Source organism: Babylonia areolata, chromosome 9 (assembly GCF_041734735.1).
Source record: "Babylonia areolata isolate BAREFJ2019XMU chromosome 9, ASM4173473v1, whole genome shotgun sequence".
Classification (NCBI taxonomy): Eukaryota; Metazoa; Mollusca; class Gastropoda; order Neogastropoda; family Buccinidae; genus Babylonia; species Babylonia areolata.
In genome coordinates this window covers 24,062,685-24,088,554 of record NC_134884.1, presented here as the reverse complement: position 1 = coordinate 24,088,554, position 25,870 = coordinate 24,062,685, and the positions used below count along the sequence as shown (strand labels likewise).

The 25,870-nt window shown below is 39.7% G+C and overlaps 1 protein-coding gene across 2 annotated transcripts; it reads right to left on the bottom strand.

Annotated features, from left to right (window-relative positions):
• Positions 1 to 9,800: 9,800 nt before the first annotated feature.
• On the bottom strand, positions 9,801 to 22,994 carry LOC143285795 (uncharacterized). 2 transcript variants are annotated; one of them, XM_076593217.1, is made up of 7 exons: positions 22,467 to 22,994; positions 21,703 to 21,924; positions 20,396 to 20,614; positions 19,300 to 19,510; positions 18,545 to 18,766; positions 14,092 to 14,275; positions 9,801 to 12,845 (listed from the first exon to the last, which is right to left on the bottom strand). In XM_076593217.1, the coding sequence occupies exons 3-7, from the start codon at positions 20,473 to 20,475 to the stop codon at positions 11,080 to 11,082; spliced, it is 2,463 nt and encodes an 820-aa protein (XP_076449332.1). In that variant the 5' UTR covers positions 20,476 to 20,614; positions 21,703 to 21,924; positions 22,467 to 22,994; the 3' UTR covers positions 9,801 to 11,079. The 2 variants fall into 2 exon arrangements, with proteins under 2 accessions (XP_076449332.1, XP_076449333.1); XM_076593218.1 differs by lacking the exons at positions 21,703 to 21,924; positions 22,467 to 22,994 and having other exon boundaries at positions 20,396 to 21,065.
• Positions 22,995 to 25,870: the final 2,876 nt, after the last annotated feature.

Here is a 25,870-nt window from a genome sequence, read left to right as displayed (position 1 = left end):
ATAATTTTGTCCTCTTTCACACAACTTATTGATTCGTTTCGGAGGAGTTTGAGTGTACAGGTGCGTGCGTGCGAATGTGTGTGTATCTTTGTGTTTGATTGAAAGAGACAGACAGACAGGGGCAGGCTGAAGAGACATGATATACTCACCGTTCACATCCAAAGTACCATTGGTCAGAAAGTCAGAACCAAAGTGGTCCACCGTTAAGGTCTGAGATCAAAGAAAATGCATGTCGGATACACCTGTTCGAGTGGCCTACATCTGTCTCTTCGTCTGTTTCTCCCTGTGTGTTTGTCTTTGTCTCTGTCTGTCTGTTCGTATAAGTTTCCATAAATCATTATGTCCACATGTCTACGTCTTCTTTGTCATTTCATATTTTGTCGGTTTATATGTACTCTGTTTAAATTTACCCCTCCCGCCTCCCTCTGTGTGTGTGTGTGTGTGTGTGTGTGTGTGTGTGTGTGTGTGTGTGTGTGTGTGTGTGTGTGTGTGTGTGTGATTTTTTTTTCTGTCTTTCCCGCCTGTCTCTCTTTCCTGCTTTGTTAATTTCCAAAGAGAATAAAGATAGTACAGAGAACACACGTACTGGCATTGCAACACTCTGCCTTATCTTCCTGCCCTCTGTCTATCTGTCCCCCTCCCTGTCCTGCTCTCCAAGAGAATACCAGTGTTGTAACATTCACAAGATACCCTCCACCCCATTCGCCACCCCACCCCCTCTCCACCCAACCTCCACACCCCCTCTCTGTCTGTCCGTCTGTCTGTCTGTCTCTCTCCCGAGGATGTAAAAACATAAGTATAATTATCAGGCAAGATACAGCACACACACACACACACACACACACACACACACACACACACATACACACACACACACGACCGCGCGCACGCATGCACACATACATACACACACGCACGCACTGACACACACACACGTACGCACGCACACGCGCGCACACACACACACACACACACACACACACACACATCAGTATCAGTATCAGTAGCTCAAGGAGGTATCACTGGGTTCGGACAAATCCACATACGTTACACCACATCTGCCACGTAGATGCCTGACCAGCAGCGTAACCCAACGCAGAGAGAGAGAGAGAGAGAGAGAGAGAGAGAGAGAATAGTAGCCCCTATAAATGTATACTCACAGGTTTGATATATAACATGTTGTGTCTGACGAAACTGTTGACGGCTTCTGGTGTGTACATGTTGAATTCATTACTCTGAACACACACACACACACACACACACACACACACACACACACACACACACACACACATGTGAATAAATGCACAGAAACCCGTCTTCTAGTCCTAACTAGTCCTAATATGCCCACATAATATGATAAATGATGAGTCGCTTGAAATTGAACAACTGAAAGAACATATGATACGAAGGTGATATGACGTTTCAATACAATAGAACGCCGCGGCAATTTCATGCTGCATAATACAGAACCAACTGACACAGCAGCACAACACTTTACTTCAAGACATATACAGCATGATTATCAGCACAGAGGAATTCGTCGCAGTGTGAAGTGATGTGAGCCTATTCACTTGACGCTGTTGCAGTACGACACACTGAATACTAATTTTACGATTCGGTAAGATAGTTTGTAGACTCAACATTATGTTTCAGTAAGATACAACCTGCTACATTAATTTTCATCACAATGCTACATAACACAACAAAATGAAGATACAATACAACACAACAGCTGCTAGTACAATACGATACAGCACAGCACAGCACAGCTCAATATAACGCGGTAAAACAAAATGTAATACAATGCTCCACGTGACGTTCCATACAAGGACTACTCAGAACAACCCAAGCCAACCCCACAGTCCGCTTGTCCTCGCCCCTTAACATCATCATCATCATCGTGAAAACTGTCATTATTACTGTTGTCAGTGTTGAATGATAGGTGATAATATCATCAGCACCATGGCCAGTAGTAGTAGTAGTAGTAGTAGTAGTAATAGTGCTATCATCATCACCATCATTGTTACAATAAACAGACATCATCATTATGATCGTTACGATCATCACGGACATCATCATTGAGAGATTCCCGCCTCCCCCAACCTCCTTTCTACAACTGTTTCTCTCTGTGTGTGTGTGTGTGTGTGTGTGTGTGTATGTGTGTGTGTGTGTGTGTGTTTGTCTCTCACCCCTCCTCCCCACCCCGTGACAGCGTGTGTCCACTTGGTCAGGTCGATAGTTCCGGAATGGAAGTCATCGTGGAATACGATTGTCGCCCTTCTCTCCAGGTAGCGACGAGTGATGGGTCCTGCGATGGCTTTCACGTCTGGCGATCAATGAATAAATATAACATGAATTGGGGATAAAATATCTACATGCCTGTCTGTTTCTCCGTCTGTTTATCTGTCTGTGGGTTTTTTTTTTCTGTCCGTGGAAGTAAAATATCTGTTTACGTGTCTGTCTCAGTATCTAATCTATCCTGGCCGCGGCATTAGTTCGTTCATTCTATACTCATATTCGTTCTTTCATCTCTTTGTGTGTGTGTGTGTGTGTGGTGTTTGTGTGGTGTGTGTGTGTGTGGTGTGAGTGTGTGTGTGTGTGTGGTTGGTGTATGTGTGTGTAGTGTGTGTGTGTGTGGAAAGAGGCGGTATGGGGGAGGGAACACACGTATAAAAACAACAAAATATAGGGCGCTTACCATTGAAATGAGTTGATCCTTTGACGTGATGTTCATAATCTTTCAGTATGTACTTGATGACGTAATCCACTGAGTCGTCATCGCCAATTCTGACGTCAGGAACATTTGTCTTCCAGGTCCCGTCAGCTGTACAGCACATATGTTGTTGTTTTTTGGTGTGTGTTTTTTTTTTTATGCATGTGTATCACACACACACACACACACACTGCGCACGCGCTCCTCACCCATCCCTCCCTTACACAAGTAGCCTACATGAGCACAAGCGTAAAAATCAATGCAAGTGTGGTGTGGAATGTGATCTACTTGGAGGCTTATACTGACCAGCCTGGTTTGTCAGAGCAGCTGTCAGTTCTTTCTTGGGGCCTCTCAGTGTCAGGGACACTGACCTTATGCCTGGAAACCCTGATGAGGAAGAACAATAATTATCAGAATGATGAAGATGATAATAATGATAATGATATTACAGATCATAATAATAACAATAATGATAATGCACGTTTGTAAAGCACATTTTCACTCTAAGAGCTCAGAGCGCTTTACATGAAAGAAAAAGATAAAAATTACATGAATTACTGATTCATGACTATACTCTTTCTCCGTCTCCCCCCCCCCCCCCCCCACACACACACACCCTCCCCCCTACCCCCCCCCTACCCCCCCCCCCTCCCCCCAGTCCTCCACCTCTCCCGCTCTGATTCGTTATGCATACAAAGTGAGCTGACAGGCATGGGGCGGTGTTGAAGAAGAAGGAAACTGAGAGTGCTTATCGATAGGTTATAAAAAGACGATTAGTTTTCAGTGCCTCGGAAAAGCGAAAGCCAGAGATGGAATCAGATGCACAGACATGATGAGTAAGGTTGTTCCAGATAATTTATGACTGAGGAGCTGCAAAGAGGAAAGAACGTTCATAAAAGGTTCTTGTATTGACACGAGGAATTTTCAAAAGGTCAGAGGAAGGGCAGAGTTCTTGAGGGGTGAAAGCACTGACGAGGTCAGAAAGTTAGGTCCTGTGGAGCGGAAAGCAGAATAGCGCACACAACTTTGTATTTAGTCCTCGCCTCAATGGGGAGCCAGTGCAGAGTACGGGGGTAGGGAGGAATGTGATCTTTACGTGAGAAATAAAAGGTTTTTTTTAGTTTCAACAGAAAGTACTGACAAATAGAGTTAATCCGACGAAGCTCACAATTGACTGTGCGTATCAGAGTTGACTACATAAGCGTGCATACTGAAGTTTGAGTCAAGAATGACCGAGGTTCCTTGATGATTTAGAAAACTGAACTATGGCATCACCAATCAAAATAAAGGCAGGGAAAGTGACAGATGGCAGTATGGAAATTTTAAAGAGGAAATGATCATAGCTTTAGTTTTGTCATCGTTTAACTTCAGTTTGTTGAATGTCATCTAAGATCTAACATCAAGAATGCAGTCTTACACTGACTGAATCAGACTGTCGATTTGGCTAGGTTTTGCATACTTAATGTAGCTGAGTGTTATCAGCAAAAAAAAAACAAAAACAAAAAAAAAGGTGAAGAACAGAATGACCAGAAATGACATCAGAAAGATTAGCAGTGTACAGAACGGGGTCCAGGACAGAGCCTTGTGACACACCATAGGAGAGCAAGGTTGGATCAAACTTTTTAACAATTATGCCGGCGAAAATGCCACTGTGTGTGCGTGCGTGTGTGTGTCCGTGCGCGCGCATGTGTGTACTGGATGTCTGCGAGCGTATTTGTTTTAGTGCGTGCGTGAAGTGCGTGAGAACGTGTGTGTATGTGCGTGTGTGTGTCATTAGACACTACGTGCATCATTCTCAGGCTTTTTGTATACATGTCATGTTAAAAGAAAATTGTTCTAAACATTCTTCTGCAGTATTGTCAGTCCATCGTTATTATCATTTTTATTTTTTATCTTCCCCTCCATCACCCAACAGTTCCTCGGATATTTTATTCGTTATTTTATTATTTTGTATCTTTTTTCTGTTACTTTTATCTTTTTATTATCTTTGATTTTTTTAGGGGTATTCATTGGATCTTGTTACGTGGCCATACCCACAGTTTTCTGTTATAAACTGATGTTAAAAGTTCTTCATGTTGTCCGATGTGCTGCATGATAGTTTGGCGCATTTGTTAATTGCTAAGTGATCATGTATATACAGTCTGATATTTAGTATCTGGCGGCAACACCAAATTTCCACGGTTTGAACTCCTTTCCAAACCCGCATGCGTAGAGCTGTAGCCTACCTTAAATTGGGGCATTTGTGTGGATTATTGTGTTGGTGCTCTAACAGCATAAAACATCAGGCCTGCCACTGAAAACAGAAAATTATGAGTGAGAAACTGGTCGTGAATAACTCAGAACGTCTGCAAATTAATTAAAGAATAATATACCTACACTACAGTGATGTGACGCCGACTGCAGTCAGAATAAAGCTTGCTTCTTCACAAATGATGCAGTCAGAATAAAGCTTGCTTTTTCACAAATACTGCAGTCAGAATACAGCCTACTTCTCCACAAATACTGCAATCAGATTTTAGCCTACTTCTTCACAAATAAGCCTACAGCAACCTCATGAAAAAAACCCCAAAAAAACATTGCGGTACATGAGACTTACCCGGAATGATGACCTGAGTGTCACCATTGTGAAGTGGCTTGAAAACTGGAACCAGATCAGCATAGGCCAAACCCATCAAACACACTAACATTACCATGCCACTCATAGTGGTATACATTTTGGTTTCAAACTCTTCACCGTGTTCAGAATTCAAACTGCATGGCCCACGACAAGAGAAGAAATGAAATAATTCCTTACGTAGATTAAATCCGAAGGCCGGAGGTTCAGTTGATCACGGTTTCTATAATCATAACTCAGTCCTTTTTATCAGTGTAAAGGTCAGTTGAACCAAAGACCTCTTTCGTTGAACAAAGAGCGAGTAGGTGAAATGTATCTGTTGAAAAATGTGCGCCATGTCGTTATACTGTCCTGTTTGAGATGTACTTTGCTGGTGCAAGCTTAATCTGTTCTTCAATGATTGCTTTTTCTTTTTGAAGCATGAACTACAACACCAATACCAAGCTTATAATTAGGGAAGGTATGGGTAATTGCGAACTGCATGTAACTGCGAACGATTTGTATACCACCCCACTTGGAAGTATTCTTAATGGTTGCATTTCAGAATTTAACGTCTGCTTCGACCTTTTTCTGATACCTTGATGAAAACCCATTTCAAAGAACCCGTCAATCGTCAGCTATTTCCGCGCTATTTCTTCTCTTCGCGCACCACTGCCTAAGGCCAACCAGCCCCCAAGGCTGCAGCACTTACAGCCAGTGCAATCTTGCCTCCTAGTTTGAGTGTCACAGTCCTTAACAAAAGATTAAGCTTCCTATTGTGATGGAAAAACCAGTGATCAGCTGCTGCAGTACGTGACAGTTGACAGCTTTTTCCACATGGCCACAGCTGATTCCACTTTTAATGCACCACCTACATATAAGGTCACAGTCAACATATGTCATTCATTTCCTCCAGAAAGGGCATTTACTCAGTCAGCGTAGGCGACATGATAAATTACTTTTCTGTTGTCTATATAAGTTAAGTATACCGTGTCGAGCATAAACTGAATGAAGTCACACCAATGAACACCAGCGAAGTGACTCAATTGCTATCTGAGCAGTGAGTCTTCCGGATAAGGCCTCGTGGCAGTACAGACTGAATGCAATGCTGAAACTAGGAATACTCAGCAAAAGAATGAGTGTGGTGGTGGCTGTGCAAAAATGTGGAGATGCATGGCGACACAGTCTGCAATATTATGGAAGATGCGCAGCCACAACACACACAAACATACGCACACAGAAGAAGCAGCAGCCCTAAATCCACCTGCATACTCGCACCAAAACAAGAGGGACAAAATATGTTTACCTCATATAATTTACTACACTGTGCATTCAAAATATTTTATCAAATACAATGACAATCATGCAATAAAAATGTTCTACCCCAAACACATTGAGTCAATCTAATCAGTACAAAATACAATTTATCTTTCAGTGAAAAACTGGTCATGGATACATCAGACAATGTGAGTAAATATTACAAAAAAGCATAAGCACAACTGCTATCTAATCAATGAATCAATTTGAAAGATAAAAGTGCTAAAGTTTGAAGAAAATCAATATATTGTAATTGTAAAATGACTGTGGAAGCATTTATCACTTCTTCACTATTTCTTGTTCCCTTACTGAAAATATGCTGTCATCATTACCGATATGTGTAGAAAGAACTGATTTCTTTTCTGCAGCTTTAACTCACTCAGTACGGCCAGTCCTCTCTTCTCCTCTACACAAACCCCTCGGATGTCCAGTGGGTGTCTCAATGACCCAACCTTTAGCTTCCGTCGTCAGAATTGTGGTATTCTTTGTCAACATTCACGTCTTCAATATAAGAGCCTTCCGCCTGCAATATTTTGGTGATGGTAATTGGGATGAAACGCTATTAACATTGTCTCTTTCGCCGTTCGTATGGAAAGAGTTAAGACAAATTTGGTCTTGACAAACTATTCCTAAAGAAAATTATTTTGTTGAAGTTTACCATGCACAAAAACACATACTGATAAACATACATACAGCCTACTGAAACATGGATATTACATAGACTCACTTTATTTACACACATGAGCCAAAAATGCATACACAGAAAGAAAACAAAGAAAAAAACCTATACTGATTGATTGATATGGATACTTATATAGCGCCTATCCTTGGTCAGAGACCAAACTCTAAGCCCTTTACAAACACGGGGTCATTTACACAACAGGCTGCCTACATGGGTAGAGCCGACTGACGGCTGCCATTGGGCGCTCATCATTCGTTTCCTGTGTCATTCAATCAGAGTTCATGCACGCACACATACACATTCAGACAAACATGTAACATTATACGTGTGTGACAGTTGTTGTTGTTGTTGTTTTTTTATTTACCCCACCATGTAGGCAGCCATACTCCGTTTTCAGGGGTGTGCATGCTGGGTGTATTCTTGTTTCCATAACCCACCGGACGCTGACATGGATTACAGGATCTTTAACCTTTTCGCTGCCAGGAAAATAAGATTTAAGTGAAATCTATTTGCCAGGGGTTTTTTTCCAGAAAAAACGGGTATAAATGTTAAAAAAATTCTGTGCTCTTTGTTATTGGATGAAGACCAATAAAAGTATATATTTTCTGAAAGAGAAATGAATAAAGCATACAAAACACATGTTGTTTTCCCATTTTATATATTTTTAGTGACAAGCTGTTGTTTTGAAATCAGTGTTTTGTTTTTTGTCACATTTCCAACTTGTTCATTACAAACATTAGTCAGGTAATTTGCACTAAAATATAATATTTTCTGGACAAATGGACATCTGCACACACAAAATCATACAAAAACAACCACAATATAAGTAAAAGTAAAAAACATCACAAGACATATGCCTTTGAGGTTGACAATTTCACCAATTTCTAACCAGAGAATTGCTAAATTATCAAGTAAATAAAAAGAATTATACATACCATAAGGTTTTCTATATTTATACTATTATAAGTAAGAGCAAAGCTTTCATGGCTCACATGTGATTCTTGTCAACACTGTTACAGTGGGGAAAAAACAACAAAAAAACTATCATAATGTTAGTGTATTCCAGTTGCCTTTGAGACACACAAACAGCACATGGTTAAAAAAGACAACAGCTAAACTAGGTATAATTATTTTCAGTACATTTTACTGGCAAAATATCAGACTGATACATATTCAATCATCATAAAATTGCTAACAGACTGCAACAATTCAAATATCACAGCTAGCTAACCAAACAAAAAATAGTGTTCAAACAATGTCACTTACATTCCGTGACCATACAACCGAAAATAACCACCTGTAACAACAAACATCACATTCGTACCATTTAATTTACCTGAACTCTTGTTTCGCAGTCACAGCACTTTTTCATATTCTTCAGTAAATGTTTCTCAACTTTACAAAACACTGACACTGTATTACAATAGTAATCAAATTAGCTTGATCAACAAGACTGGCATGATACATATACCGGGAGAAACAAGAAAATGAATCTAAAATAGTTAAATTTACCATTCATTGTTAGTATTGATTGCGTATAATAGTGCTAGTCGTATTAACTTTGCACAAAATTACCATTTATTGTTCATACAAGCAGTGTGCTTCTGCATGATGCAATATTCACTGTTGACCAGCACAAGTTTTCAACAACACTTTGTTAATTTGGCACTACCATTCATTATTGGTAAAAATTGTCTTCAACAGTCTATTAATTTGGCAAAGATTTGCCATTCGTTGTTGATAAAAAAATATATCTATTTTGGCAACAAATATACAATTCCTTGAAGGTTACAAGTTGTGTACCACACTGATCTGGAATAATCAAGCATTCCTTGTTGGTATGCCGCAAGTCAGAAGTCCTCCATAGAAAACAATGCCAGCACATTGTTATTTATTGTTGCTTATATATTGCTTATATATATAGGAGTCATAGTTCAGCCGGCCGCACAAGGCCATATCGGGACTGTCAAATCATACAAATAATTGACCATGTCAACACAAAACCAATGAACATCTACAAAAAAAAAAAAAAAAAAAAAAAAAAAAAAAAAAAAAAAAGACCAAAAAAAGCACAAAGACATACCCACAAAACACAGTTTATGTCACATTATCTTAACCATCTAGCTCCTTAAGGCAAATAAGACTAGGCCATGCTGAGGATGTCAGCCCTTCCGCTTAATCTATCATTCCAAGATTACACAAAATCATAAAAAAACAAAACAAAACAAAACAAAAACCCACTTCAAAGCAAAACAAAAAATACATAAAAGGTCATATAATGATATAGGCAAATAACACTGCAGAATGGACAGCTGATGCCCTTCCCAGTGTTTACAATTTCACTACATTATCGCCATGGAGCAAAATAGAACAGACAGCGGAAAAGAGAAAAAAGTGTCAAGGCTTGCTTGAATAAAGAAAGAGGAATCGACAAGGAAGGCAACCCCCCCCCCCCCCCCCCCCCCCCCCGATAATTGTAAAGGAAGAAAAAAGGCAGAGATAAAGACAGCAATAGGAAAGAGGAAATTTCTAGCACAGAATTTCCAGGTGGGAATGGTATTTAGTCTGAAAGACCCCCAGAATCACCACAGGGGGATGTCAGCATACTACAATAAAAAAACAAAACAAAAACAAAACAAACAAAAAAAAACCCAATCATTTTTGATAAGACAAGGGCACATAACTTCCAACCATCTTCATGTCATAAATTAACTCTTGAGAATGGGAAACAGCAACAAAAAAATAAAATCAAACAAATATCTGTCAAAATATGAAGAAACAAAGTTGTGTGATGTCAAAAATATTCACTTTTACACTGGGTGATGTATTAAATTCATGAATTTAAGCTGGCTTTTCTATTGCCTTTTTAATAATATCATTGTTATTTGCAATGTATATTATCGCCTTTTCAATTCTGATGTATCTTATCATTGTTATTACTCTTCTATTTCATGTGTTATTTACCATCATTATAAAAACTTTAATTACCATCATAATTGAAGTCTTTGTTTTTCAAGAAGTGTTATACTGAAACAAGAACAATCTAACCTTAACATGAAAAAAGAAAACAAAACCACAAAAACAACAACCGGATCTGAATAAGTACAAACTGTCACTGATATATTTGTAGAATTATTTGCTTCTTTTCATAAAGAAAGAACAAAGGTTGGAGATAACAATGTGGAGAAGAGAGACAGAGAGAGAGAGAGAGAGAGAGAGAGAGAGAGAATGAATGAATGAATCTTTATTTTCCAACGGTGAGCTTAAGTGGATGACCATGTGAAGTGAGTGCTTACATAGGACATCTAATGCCCATGACAATTGGAGGAAACAATCCAGTCAATTACTGTTGGCCCGCTCAGTGTCCCCCTCCTCAGTCGTGCCGAGAAGATTATTCTCAGACTTGGTCAGGTAACACTGAAGGGCCACGCTTTCTGGGGTACGTCTCTCCTCACTTCACAGCACCAATGTGTAAAACATGTGAAATGAAACCACAAAAATCACTTAAAAAAACCCACAACTGCACTTAAAACAATGCGCGAACTACACACCTGTATAGCACATCACTTTACACATCCGCTGATAGTGATTTTATAATCCATGTGATACTGGAACCACATTAAAACCACAATAACACGAGAGCGATCACGGACGTGACCGGCTCAGGCCGCCATCTTTGCATGAGAGAGAGAGAGAGAGAGAGAGAGAAGATGAGCCAGTACATCACACATACAACTTGCACCACAATCTAACAGCTTCCACAAGACTGTTCTAACTCAGCTCTGATGAAGACTGCTGGACACTGGCCTCACTGGAAGAAGCTGCAGTCCTCTTGTTCCTCTTCAGCCTGGAAACACTGCCAGACTGCAGCTGCTTGTTGTGAACGACCATGTGCCTTCTCAGCGCACACTTCTCCACAAAACCCATTCCACATGTGCTGCACTTAAAAGGCTTCTCGCCTGTATGTTTGACTCTGTGGCGGTGTAAGTGGGTCAGCTGGGTGAACGTTGCATCACACTGCGTGCATTTGAATGGCCTCTCCCCTGTGTGCTTGCGGACATGGGACACGAGGTGGCTGGACTGGTAGAAGTTGGCTCCGCACACTGTGCAGATGTATGGCCTCAGCCCGCTGTGCTTCATCAAGTGCCTATTCAGGTTGGAAGTGGAGCGGAAGGTAGCTGTGCAATCCGTCACTGAACAAGTGTACGGGCGCTCCCCGGTGTGTTTGCGCATATGCACTTTCAGATGGCAGGCCCGCGTGAACACGACATCACACTCCTGGCAGGGAAATGTCTTGTCGCCGCCTCGGTGTAGCCGCTCATGCGCGCGCAGCTGGGGCATTCGGGCAAACTTGGCATCGCAGAGAGAGCATGAAAATGACAGAGTTTCCATGGAATGCTTCCGTTTGTGATGTCTTTTTAAACTGCTGCTGCTGCAGAAGCACTGCTGACAGTGGGAGCAGGCAGGAGAGTTTTTTCTGTTGGCGCCTTGACGACGGGTCTTTGTCATCTTCATTTCACTTTGGACTCTCTCGTCAGAAGTTGTATGGTCTTCGTCACTATCAGATGTTGGCTCACATTTGATCACTATACCTGTATCATCTGAACAAGCTGGAATACTTTCCACTTCTTGTTTAGATTTTGCTAGACGTCTCTTTCCTTTCCGTGAAAAAGGTTTGTATTTGGAGACAGCTCTGTTTTTCAGCTTCACAACCAGCTTTTCTTTAAATGCTGAACTGGTAGCAACCTGGTGAGATGACCCTGATGTGACTGTGTACCTCGCACGTAGTAGAGGCACGGGGGTGTCCACACAATCAGCGTAATTCTCCACAAAGCTGGACCCAGGTTCCACTTTAATGTATGGAGCAGACATCTGGGTGATTGTGTCCTCTGATCTCATCTCATGACACACTGGTGGCATGTTGTCATCACTATCAAAGGCTGCACCGAAAAAGGAGGGCTCCGTCTTGATGCTCATTGCAGTCTCAAGTGTTGGCGTTTCCTTCATCCTGCTCACATCAGACTCTGCTTCCTCTGGCTCCTGCTTGATGACCATTCCAACATCACTCACTGTTTTCTGTGGTACAGAGCTCATTTCAACATTGGTGTCCATGACGGAGCTCTCACTTCTCAAACTCATGAATGAGTTAAGTGTGCTCATTTCCATACCAAGCACAGATCGTTCTTTGTAAGAGTTCCTGTCCTCTGACATTACGACGGTCTCTCCCCGCCTAAGAGTGTCATACTGCTTCATACTAGAGGGTTCTTCACTCACCTCCATGGCGAGGCCTGCAACATTACTAGTCTCTCCTTTCATGTCCACATCCATGACAGAGGGTTCCGCTTTCAGCTGAGTCACCTCCATGGCCATCAGTGTGGGGTCTTTCCTCAGTCTCATTTCAAAGTCAGACTCATTATACTGGGATAAGACAGGACCCATGACAGATGCCTCTTGCCTCCATTTCCCTTCAGTGTCCAGGAGTGAGGATGGTTTGTTTCTGTCCACACCAGCATCACAGTGAGTTCCTTCCTCTGGAGCTGGAACATACAGACACTGCTTTCAATACCTTCACTTTTCTTACCTTCACTTGGCAAGCTAATGTTTGAAATCAATAAGTACACTGGTCTTTTTTCATTCTTTGTTTTTCAGAAAGCTATGTAAAAAATTAAAATAAAAAAAAACACAAAAAAACCAACAAACTCACCCCACTCAATCAAAGTTCTTATTTTGCAGAAAGCAAACAGGAAATTATACTTGCACCACCAAAGACAGTGAATAAAACACACTGAAAGAAGCTCAAAACTGATATCAAATACACGAAGCAGAAGAATGCCACAATTTGCCACAGACAGTAGGAACCATCTTGTGCAGGTCTGTATTTCACTGAATCCTTTAAAGCTCACTAAAATAAAGATTTTAGAATTAAAAAAAAAAAAAAAAAAATCTGCAATGCTTTCATCTTTAAAGTCCAGTTTCTTTCTTGTTCTCAATCTATTTCCTTATTTGTTTTATTTCATGTCATGTCAATGTTGTTTGTTTTATTCATTTCATGCCTAAGGTAGACTCTCGAAGCCTGACCAGAACACTGGGTTTATGCGTAGGTCAGGAATCTGCTGAAATTTTTTTTTTTTTTTTGCCTTTCTTTATCTCGTGAGGAGTAGCTTCTTGAAACTATAACTTGAAAGGAGACTGGTCATGGCTAAATGCTTTCCTCATCCTCTTCAATACCTTAATCCAGTATACATCAATACCTTTAGCTTTAGGTCCTGTTTCTTCCCTGTAACTGAAAGCAGAATGGTTGTGATTGACTGTTTTCCTCTCCTATAAAGGGTTTAAATGAAAATCACAAGCCCCTCACACTCTTAAAAAAAAATCTGTTTAAACCAACCATAGCATTCATGGTCAAAACTGGGTATCAGTTTTTTTGACAGGGTGTGAAAAATAAACACTGACAGCAAAAGTGTGTGAAACTGTGCATAAAAATGCTTAACATATTGTGTGTGTGTGTTGTGTGTGCATGCGTGTGTGTACAGTAGCAGCGGCACTGGAGGTAATAAGTTTTTTTTGTTTTATGTTTGCTTCCTTTCTGTGTGTGTGTGTGTGTGTGTTTCTCTCTGTATTTTTTTTTATGTTGTTGAGTTTTGTTACTCTGCATGTACTTTTTTGTTTTTCTTTCTCTTTCCCTCTCTCTCTCAACTTTTTTTTGTTTCGAACACAAGTTTCGGCAAAGCATAGTTCTGCATATCAGTAGGATTTCCTTGGCCTGCTAGTAAAATGACTTGCCTGCAGTATGGCGCTGTAAGTAATTCCCATCATGAACAGTGGACAGTGAAGCTTCTGCATCACCTGCAGGCTCTGTGGTCACTCTGGGTCTTTTCTGCTTGCGCTCCCCCTCCTCCTCTCCCTCACTGTCCCCAGCAGTACCAACAGCTCTCTTCATGGTGTTCAGCCACCCAATGACCACCACCTGCTGTGACAAACTGAAGTTTTAATGTTTCATTTTGAAATGAAAATGGCTATTTAAGATTTTTCATCTTTTATGATAATACCACATGAAATAAAGAAACAGAATAATCTGAAAGTGGACTGTAATATGTGTGTATGTATGTATGTATGTATGTATGTATGTATGTATGTATGTATGTACATATATATATATAATATATATATATATATATATATATATATATATCTGTGTGTGTGTGTGTGTGTGTGTGTGTGTGTGTGTGTGTGTGTGTGTGTGCGTGTAACTTATAGCAAATGCTTTTTTTCTGCAGCATTAAAAAGCAGAAACAGAATAATCTGAAAGTGAAGTGCAATGCATATAATGATATACATACATGTATATATCATAATATGGAAAATGCAGATTTTTCATTTAGTTAACTGCATTTGATAGCAGAAACAGAATAATCTGAATATTAAGTGCAATGCGTATATTCCAGACTTTGTTGTTTTGACAAGATGAAAGAAAATATGTTCAAACAGATCTATGGAGTTGATCACTGGCGAGATACATAGAGAGAGAATTTGAAAAGAAAAAAAAAAAGAGACAAACACTGTCCCAATGCAGATATTTCAGAAAGCTGATCAAACAAAACATTGAGTAAAATATATCATAACAATACCAAATTATTTGTAAGATAAGATAAAGATAAAACAAGATAAAGATAAGACAAGATAAAACTAGAACCAGTATGAGCAATTTGAAATTCAAACTCTTCATCAAAACTAACAATAAAACAACAACAAAAAATAACATTAGCAAGACTATCCTTGTTTCACGAACCAAGCACCAAACCTTCAGCAATACATGCGTATACAAGTACATTCAAGAACTTTCTAAATAAGGGTGGAAAAAAAAAAAAAAATTACTAATGTTTTCATCAACATATATTTTACACAATGTATTTTACACTGTATACTCTCAAAAACTGGGAAAACAATGTAACCCCCCCCCCCACGCCCCCCTCCTCAAATATATTAAGAACTGAACAGTGAACAGAAAGTGAACCTGGCAATTACATTGTAGACCTGTGAAAACTACCTTCACAGGTGAATTTGCAAACATACACGAAACAGTGAAAAAACAAACATGTTAGTAGGCATGCACACATACATACATAGTAACATACACACATATTTTCCCTCTTATTCCTATTGACAGACAACTTTTTGTTATCTTTAGTGTATGATTTGTTACATTAACCTTTGTCAGTATTTTGTGATTCAGTGTGTTTTGCTTCCATTTTGTGTGCATGTCTCTCACATTCCCTCTCTTTTATTCTGTTTGTAAGCATGCATGCTGTTATTTTCTTTCTTTCCCACCTCTCCCACTCTCTGTGTTCACAAGTGCGTGTGAGAGTCTGTGGGCATGTGTCTGCATGAACAAGCCAAAACAAGCCACCTAAACAATATGTCGAAAGTGTATATGTCAACCATCACTTCTCAGTAGCTTGTTTTCTGATGTTTAAACAAAATCAACTTGAACAGTTTCTTTCTGATTTGGGGGCCAGCTGATTTTTTGTGTGTGGCAGTTGGCTAGGTGATGTGGTTTGATTTCTGCAAGACATTTGGACACCAGTTTTGTAGGATCTATACACATGGTTTTCTTAACAGTGGTTTCCAACATGTGATCCTTCAGTTAAGGGAACAACTGAAGGTGGGGCAAACTGTTTAGCATTGCTATTGACACAACTGACATCAAACTCCTGCTTTGCTGCATATTGGAAGTTCTCCCCCTGTTGCTTTCATCATGCAGGCATTGCTACAACTGTTTGGTTGCCATTTTCACAACATTGCCTGCAATGTAGCAATCACAGACTTTAAAAAAGAAATTTTGACGGAGGGTATAAGTCAACAACTTGTCCACATTCTTCCTCAGCAGAATTCACAGTACAATCTCCAGCACATATTTTCTGTAGATATTGAGTGCTGTCTCAGCTACAGTTTGCATCTGAGTAATGTTTAGAACGCCTGTCTGGTCCCAAATTTGACAGTTTCCAGTCATTTTGATGCATAAGATGTTTGCATGCTGCCTTGAATTGGGAGGATTGTGGGATTATTGTTGTATCCTCCTGGGTCTCTGATTGAAGAGAAGGGGTCCATGCGATCTTGGCTCAGCTAGTATATTATATATGTACTGTACTTTTCGGCCTAAAAGGCGCTTTTTTTTCTTTGCTTTTTTTTTTTTTTTTACCTAAATCTGACACCTGTGTCTTACTGGCTGTGTGTCCAATGTCTGTGTCTGAAAACTAAATTCTGACCTTCACTTACAGCCACATGTCACAAATTCAATATCTGACAAAATCGTTGATCACAATCAATGTTCACAATCGTGCTGATGGCAAAACTTCAGTCTTACCACTGATCAATTCAACATGGTTCAAGTTCACCAAATCGCATATTGCACCAAATGTCAACTGAACATGGTCACAGTTTGCCTTTAAGCCATGAAAAAAGAACAGTGTCTGAGTTGCGGATAAAATTCATGGAGTGTAAGTAGAGAAAGTGAACTGATTGTTATTTGAAAGCAGAATGCAAAGCAATATGACAGACAGGACTGAAAGCAGGGCGAGCAGACTGGATTGTGACTGAACAAGTGAATGAACTGGGGCTTTACAGCAGAGTACATTTGACTGAAGGCTGTAAAACTGTAGAAAACAAAGTGTAAAAAAATACACAAAATAACAACAACAAAAAACAGCAGCAGTTAACATTATTAACAGAACAAATGAATGAAGCAATAGAGCCAAGTCAACAAGCAGACAAAAAGAATTTGGATTCCAATCCAGTTTTCCGAAGATGATGTCACTACTCAGAAAACAATATCTGCTGTTAGCAGAGCCATAATGGAGGATTTTCACTTTGAAGCAGATGCGGCTTATCAGATGTTTGCTCCTTATACATGTTCAATATAACTTTTTTCTTTAAATTCAGGGGGTGCGCCTTATGCACTGCAGTGCCTTGAGGGCCAAAAAGTACATTGTTAGAATGTAAGCTCTGGGAAATGTGCCTTTCTCCCTGTTCTGTGAATATGCTCCTCACAGACTTCAGGCAGGCTAGGAAGTCCACTAATCCCATCTTGTGGCTGCCATCAACCAGTTGACATCCTTTCTCATAATCAAAAGTGAGGATATCTGGAGGCCTTGGCGTCATGGCTGTTTGCAGAAAATGAACAGTGCCTTCTTTTGCACAATATTCAATGGCATCTGCTACACTTGAACCGATTATATGAACAGCAACTGAGCAAGTGTATACTTTCATCTTTTGTTTCTGCCATTCAGTGCAGGACGTTTTACTTTGTTGCTGAGCCTCAGGCCTTTGGGCGTAGTGCAGAGTTTCAATAAGACCTCAGCTGATGACCTGCTCCTCACTATCACTGTGGACAGTTCCATCTCCAAAAGCACTGCAGACTGATTAAAGCATATATATATTACAGGCATTTAACATTACATGAACTGATGACCCCGTATCTGCTGGATGTGGAAAGAAGGGGCAAAGTCAGTCTGGTTTCAGGAATACAATAAAGTCTGTCAACACTTCCATGTGGCATGATGGGCCATCACTAGTGAAAGACATTGTTGTCACACTGGTATTATGCAACATATGGCTTTCTCTCACCACCTTTGCATGCTCTTTTCTTGTCAAAGAATCAATCAGAAAATGCCGAAGAGGTACTCTCAGTAGCTAATCAAAAACAAAACCATGAAAACAAGAGCGTCCTTGGTAAGCAGCATTGACAATCTGTTTCCCCATTGCCAATATCTACAAAAAACCAACTATATTTGCTGCATGAGAACTCAAGGTGTCTCCTTATCAACATTTCATCCAGCATCAACTTGATCAAGGCACATGTGCACTGTTTTCCTTCAAACTGCTGCATCCAATTCAGCTTTTGTTTTCATCATGGCATGAAACGCCTGCTGGTTGAAGCCTGGTTCCCCATAAAATACTTGCATAGCATGCCCTCAGCTGCCAAGGTAATGGGAGAGCAAGGTCAAATGTTTCCTGGATATTATCGCATACCTTTGCCAAGTAAAACTGGTGTGTCATCACAAAAGCCTTCAATTCTTTGCAAAACAGACTGCATTAAGCATTAGCTTTCTCACTTTTTTGCTCAACATGTTGCATTAAATCCCTGGGGACTCAGGGATTTCTCCAGAATTTCTGCACACTTGTCAAAAATGATGCCTTCTTGCTGCAGGGAATCAGTGGTAGCAGACAGCTGACTAACCTTCTTCTGGAGCTGTTGTTTCTTGGTTTTCTCCTGTTTTGACTGTTTGCATATTTCTTCAAATTGGTTGCCAGTCTTTGATTTCCTTGGAGAATGTTGAGTAATGTTGCTCTGTTCAGCTGACACAACGTTTGCACAGGATGTTGAAGGCATCTCTGGTGATTTTGTCTGGTTTGGCAGGGCAGCCTTTTTCGCTGTCTTTGTTTTTCTTGGGGTGCAATTCTGCACACATACAAAGTGCACTGAATATCATTCAGTTATCATGATCAAAATTAACAAAACTTCACAATCTCTTTCTAGGTCACACACACACACCTCAAACACGCATGTACTCTTTAAATGTGACATCTTGAGCTTGAGGCCCTATTTACCTAGCTTTTTTGAAAAATCTCTGAAAGATGTTGATAATTTTGGACAAAGATTTTATGAACGTTTGCTTCGCAGTCCAGTTGCACATTTGATTTAATTAAGTTTACAGTTAACCTGGTTTTAGGTTCTTGCTCCTTATTTGTACATGGATTTTTTTTCCCCTGTAAAACATCACAATAATAAGTGGATAGATGTAGAGCCTCACACACACACACACACACTCACACACAAACACATGTGGACACACACTGAATCATTGGTACATCCAATGTGTATGGAACAAGCTTGGCTGTAAAGTATACTTGAGAGACAGTGAGAGAGACAGATAGCCAGACACAGAAAGAGACAGAGGGAGTGACAGAGAGTCAGAGAAAAACAGAAAGTACCTTTAGCTGGTGATCTGGGAACTGGAAGAGTGTGGGTACAGCTTCAGACTTCAACCTAACTGTTTGACCAGTGCGATCAAAACTCTCAGCTGTAAAGTGAACAGAACACAATCTGGTAGCCATGGTGGGCTGCCACGGTTGCCCATTTGGCTCCTCTCGTCTCACGTTGGCAATCCATCTCTGAAGCATATTTGGCCGACTAAAAGGAAACCTGCAAATACAACAGATGCAGTTTAATCAATCAGTCAATGCAGTTCATATATAACCACTAATCATAAACAATTAAAAGACCATCTTGCTGTAACCAATTGTGGCTTAAATGACCATTATCATGGTTCTATCACATGAAGAAGCCAAACATCTACCTCATACTACTGTTACTGTTAATACTCACAATAGTGTTATCGCTTTCATTGTTTGTTTGTTTTGTGGGGTTTTTTTCCTATTATTAAGACTGATAGAGACACACAGAGAGACAGAGAGAGACTGACAGACAGAGAGACAAGATAAAATGATTTCAGAGGATAATACTTTAACAGATAAGTACTGATATAATATTATATAGCGATACGCTTTTTTTCATCTAGTCCTGGCCATGAAAAGGGTCTACACTACACAAAACTAAATAAGACAACTATAAGGTATAAATTATAACTAATATAAGTATGATGGTTGAAATAGAACATATACCTATAGATAAAAGAAGCACACAAATCAGAACATATAACATTTCAATTTTGTTGCACTGCAATTACCCATGCACACATATACTGACAGATACATGTATACATACAAATATTGGGAGAACATTAATTACTTTATCAAGGGGAGAGACAGAGAGACAGAAAGACTGACAGACAGTACTGCTATGAGGCAAATTCCCCATATAAAAGGCTCCAACTTGCTAAGCAATTCCCAGGAATATGAAAAAGTGCATACTAGAAATATATCGTAGCAGGCAACAGCACATGTGGACATGGAAGAAAAAAAATCAAACACAAAATTCATTAATTCTTATCTAGTTTTCGTCATCATTTTGAGTGTTATTTTATCTCTTTTTTCATGAAACCACTGTGCTACATGCACCAGTACTCACTTGTGGAATGTTAGTCCATTCGCTCGGACCTCTTTCCCGTCCCTGTTCTTGCAGTTTATTGCCGCGCAATGATGAACCATTTTGCTGGAAACGTCTGCAGTCTACCACTGTTCAGCAATGAAATGCACACTGCTCGCCTCTCCTAAAATGGCGACAAGCTTCTGATGCAGCGCGACAGAGTCATAAACTGGGGTTCGTCTGCCAGGCTCCTTTTCAGCTCTGTGATGTAACCACACAAACACATCCACAAACGCAAACGCGCTCGTACAAAACTCAGTTTTAACCCACCGCACAAATTATACTCGTTACAACTAAATGAATAAATAAATTAAACAAAAAACAAACAACGAAAGATAAAAATAAAAATGACAACAAAGAACGAATCCAAAATTTTAATAGTTAATGCCCGGGTTTCAATAAGACCTCAGCTGATGACCTGCTCCTCACTATCACTGTGGACAGTTCCATCTCCAAAAGCACTGCAGACTGATTAAAGCATATATATATTACAGGCATTTAACATTACATGAACTGATGACCCCGTATCTGCTGGATGTGGAAAGAAGGGGCAAAGTCAGTCTGGTTTCAGGAATACAATAAAGTCTGTCAACACTTCCATGTGGCATGATGGGCCATCACTAGTGAAAGACATTGTTGTCACACTGGTATTATGCAACATATGGCTTTCTCTCACCACCTTTGCATGCTCTTTTCTTGTCAAAGAATCAATCAGAAAATGCCAAAGAGGTACTCCCAGTAGCTAATCAAAAACAAAACCATGAAAACAAGAGCGTCCTTGGTAAGCAGCATTGAACAATCTGTTTCCCCATTGCCAATATCTACAAAAAACAACTATATTTGCTGCATGAGAACTCAAGGTGTCTCCTTATCAACATTTCATCCAGCATCAACTTGATCAAGGCACATGTGCACTGTTTTCCTTCAAACTGCTGCATCCAATTCAGCTTTTGTTTTCATCATGGCATGAAACGCCTGCTGGTTGAAGCCTGGTTCCCCATAAAATACTTGCATAGCATGCCCTCAGCTGCCAAGGTAATGGGAGAGCAAGGTCAAATGTTTCCTGGATATCATTGCATACCTTTGCCAAGTAAAACTGGTGTGTCATCACAAAAGCCTTCAATTCTTTGCAAAACAGACTGCACTAAGCATTAGCTTTCTCACTTTTTTGCTCAACATGTTGCATTAAATCCCCGGGGACTCAGGGATTTCTCCAGAATTTCTGCACACTTGTCAAAAATGATGCCTTCTTGCTGCAGGGAATCAGTGGTAGCAGACAGCTGACTAACCTTCTTCTGGAGCTGTTGTTTCTTGGTTTTCTCCTGTTTTGACTGTTTGCATATTTCTTCAAGTTGCTTGCCAGTCTTTGATTTCCTTGGAGAATGTTGAGTAATGTTGCTCTGTTCAGCTGACACAACATTTGCACAGGATGTTGAAGGCATCTCTGGTGATTTTGTCTGGTTTGGCAGGGCAGCCTTTTTCGCTGTCTTTGTTTTTCTTGGGGTGCAATTCTGCACACATATAAAGTGCACTGAATATCATTCAGTTATCATGATCAAAATTAACAAAACTTCACAATCTCTTTCTAGGTCACACGCACACACCTCAAACACGCATGTACTCTTTCAATGTGACATCTTGAGCTTGAGGCCCTATTTACCTAGCTTTTTTGAAAAATCTTTGAAAGATGTTGATAATTTTGGACAATCAAAGATTTTATGAACGTTTGCTTCGCAGTCCAGTTGCACATTTGATTTAATTAAGTTTACAGTTAACCTGGTTTTAGGTTCTTGCTCCTTATTTGTACATGGATCTTTTTCCCCTGTAAAACATCACAATAATAAGTAGATAGATGTAGAGCCTCACACACACACACACACATTCACACACACACACAAACACATGTGGACACACACTGAATCAGTGGTACATCCAATGTGTATGGAACGAGCTTGGCTGTAAAGTATACTTGAGAGACAGTGAGAGAGACAGATAGCCAGACACAGAAAGAGACAGAGGGAGTGACAGAGAGTCAGAGAAAAATGGAAAGTACCTTTAGCTGGTGATCTGGGAACTGGAAGAGTGTGGGTACAGCTTCAGACTTCAACCTAACTGTTTGACCAGTGCGATCAAAACTCTCAGCTGTAAAGTGAACAGAACACAATCTGGTAGCCATGGTGGGCTGCCACGGTTGCCCATTTGGCTCCTCTCGTCTCACGCTGGCAATCCATCTCTGAAGCATATTTGGCCGACTAAAAGGAAACCTGCAAATACAACAGATGCAGTTTAATCAATCGGTCAATGCAGTTCACATATAACCACTAGTCATAAACAATTAAAAGACCATCTTGCTGTAACCAATTGTGGCTTAAATGACCATTATTGTGGTTCTATCACATGAAGAAGCCAAACATCTACCTCATACTACTGTTGCTGTTAATACTCACAATAGTGTTATCGCTTTCATTGTTTGTTTTTGTGTGTGTGTGTATGTTGTTGTTTTTTTCTATTATCAAGACTGATTGAGACACACACAGAGACAGATATTGATATGCTTTTCTTCATCTAGTCCTGGCCATGAAAAGGGTCTACACTACACAAAACTAAATAATACAACTATAAGGTATAAATTATAACTAATATAAGTATGATGGTTGAAATAGAACATATACCTATAGATAAAAGAAGCACACAAATCAGAACATACAACATTTCAATTTTGTTGCACTGCAATTACCCATGCACACGTATACTGACAGATAAATGTATACAAATATTGGGAGAACATTAATTACTATATCAAGGGGAGAGACAGATAGACAGAAAGACTGACAGGCAGTACTCCTATGAGGCAAACTCCCCATATAAAATTAAAAGGCTCTGACTTGCTAAGCAATTCCCATGAATATGAAAAAGTGCATACTAGAAATATATTGTTGCAGGCAACAGCACATGTGGACATGGAAGAAAAAAAATCAAACACAAAATTCATTAATTCTTATCTAGTTTTCGTCATCATTTTGAGTGTTATTTTTAATTTTATCTCTTTTTTTTTCACGAAACCACTGTGCTACATACACCAGTACTCACTTGTGGAATGTTAGTCCATTCGCTCGGACCTCTTTCCCGTCCCTGTTCTTGCAGTTTATTGCCGCGCAATGATGAACCATTTTGCTGGAAACGTCTGCAGTCTACCACTGTTCAGCAATGAAATGAACGCAGCTCGCCTCTCCTAAAATGGCGACAAGCTTCTGATGCAGCGCGACAGCGTCATAAACTGGGGTTCGTCTACCAGGCTCCTTTTCAGCTCTGTGATGTAACCACACAAACACACCCACAAACGCAAACGCAATCGTACAAAATTGTTTTAATCCACCGCACAAATTATACTAGTTACAACTAAATGAATAAATAAATTAAACAAAAAACAAACAACGAAAGACAAAAATAAAAATGACAACAAAGAACGAATCCAAAATTTTAATAGTTAATTCCCGGCCCCCAGCTAGACGACGGATTAAAAAAAAAAAAAAAAAAAAAAAAAAAGGATGTTATGGAAGTGATGTTTTCTTGCAAAATGTTTCATTACTTTTCATTCGTACTATCTGTGATCGGCGTTTACCTTTAAAATTGATAATGACTTTGTTGCATGATGTTAAATTTGATGGAAGTCGTCAACCTTTGCTGACGAATAATATTTCTCTTGGCGTCTGCTGTTGCCCCCAGCCAGCCAAACTTTACCGGAAGTGACGTTATCACGAGTGTGATTATGTCTGTTCACCGCAAACATTATGAACTTCGAATGCTGTCGAATCTGCTGCACATGACAACTTCACGCTCCCAAACAACATTATCCTCAAACGGCTGAATCCGAAATGGCTGAGCGGTGCGAATGCAGTGGTCTTCCTGTTTACAGCAGTTGCTGTTGTGGAAGAAGTGCGTCAGTCCACTTTGTAACTTAGGCCTATTTGTTTTGCTATGGCATTGTGTCCGAGACGTTGGAATGTTGAAGAAATGCTTTAGGAAACTGAAATAAAGGTTTGGAGATCATTCATCCTTCACAGGTTTCTTCGGCAGCTTGCATAGACGATATGAAGCGTGGTTTTCAGTGACGAAATATATATCTCGTGCTTGCTGAAACACCTGAAGGCAAAGCAATGAAAATTATAAAACTTCAACAGTCTAGTTTCATCCCATTACGTTTATTCCGGGAGAGTAAAAACAGTGTTCTTAAATACGCCACTACCGGGCCTGTGTTGTCTGGCTTAGGCAGAATTGATGTCGAGTCCGTCCGTGAACAACACTGAAGCATGTGAAGCTGACAATGTTTTGTGCCAACACACACAAGCGCGCGCGTGCGCGCGCACGTACACACGCAAAAAAACAAAACGCGTGTGCCAAGTTATAAATTGCGTGCACACACACACACACACACACACACACACACACAAGAAAATTGTAGATCTGTAAATCAATGACAAAATCAAAGCACAATTTGATTCAAATGATAAATTTTGTGTTTAAGGGCTCTGAAAAGTATGTATCTTGAAAGTCATGATAGTGCTTCAGTTGTGTAGCCTATATGTGTAAACTATGTGGCAGAGAAAGAGAGCAATAATTGCCATGTGCATAATTTATATATATATGTTATTAATGAAGTATCCATGTTCTCATCAATACAATAAAATGATATAACATGATTATTAATCAGTCCTGAATTGGCATATAATTGTCAAATGGACTAAATAAAATTAAAGGTGGTGGTATCTGAAATTATTACTGCTAGTACTAAGGGTGTCTTTGGTTAAAACTGATGATGTCAGGATGATGCTCAGTTTTAGGTGTTTTAGGAATTTTACAAATTTTCATTTAATTTCATATTGCTTTGAGTACTGCTAACCTCACAAGACCACATGAGGGCTTTTATGCCTTCCTTTAAGTTCCTTGCCTTACCAAATAATTCAAAATCTTCACCCGATGTCAATGAATAGATAATATGAAAAGAAATATTGTAAATTCTGAATATTTACACCACTCACAGATTTTCCCATTGATTATAATTTTCTTCTTCAATTTGCTGATCATCTGCTGATCACCATTTCACCCGCATATCCTCTTTTTTCCCCACTTGTGGTCAGGAATGAGAATTATCAGCAACTTTAAGAACAACAACAACAGCAAAAGTGAATGCTTCATACATAACTAACAATTTATTCAGAGCCCCTACAGCCAGCTGGTAACTTTGATTTTTATCAATATTTCAGTGATTTTGGCCTACTTTGGATTGAAGAGTTTTCCAATCCCTAAACATTTATATTGATATGCTCTTTTGCAACTAATCTCTACAACCTTTTAGGTGCAGGGTGAATAGTACACACTACTACCTGTTTTATTTATTCTCTGTCCACAAAGGCTACAGGAAGGGCAAAATTTTCTCCCTATCTTTCTTTTTTCCTT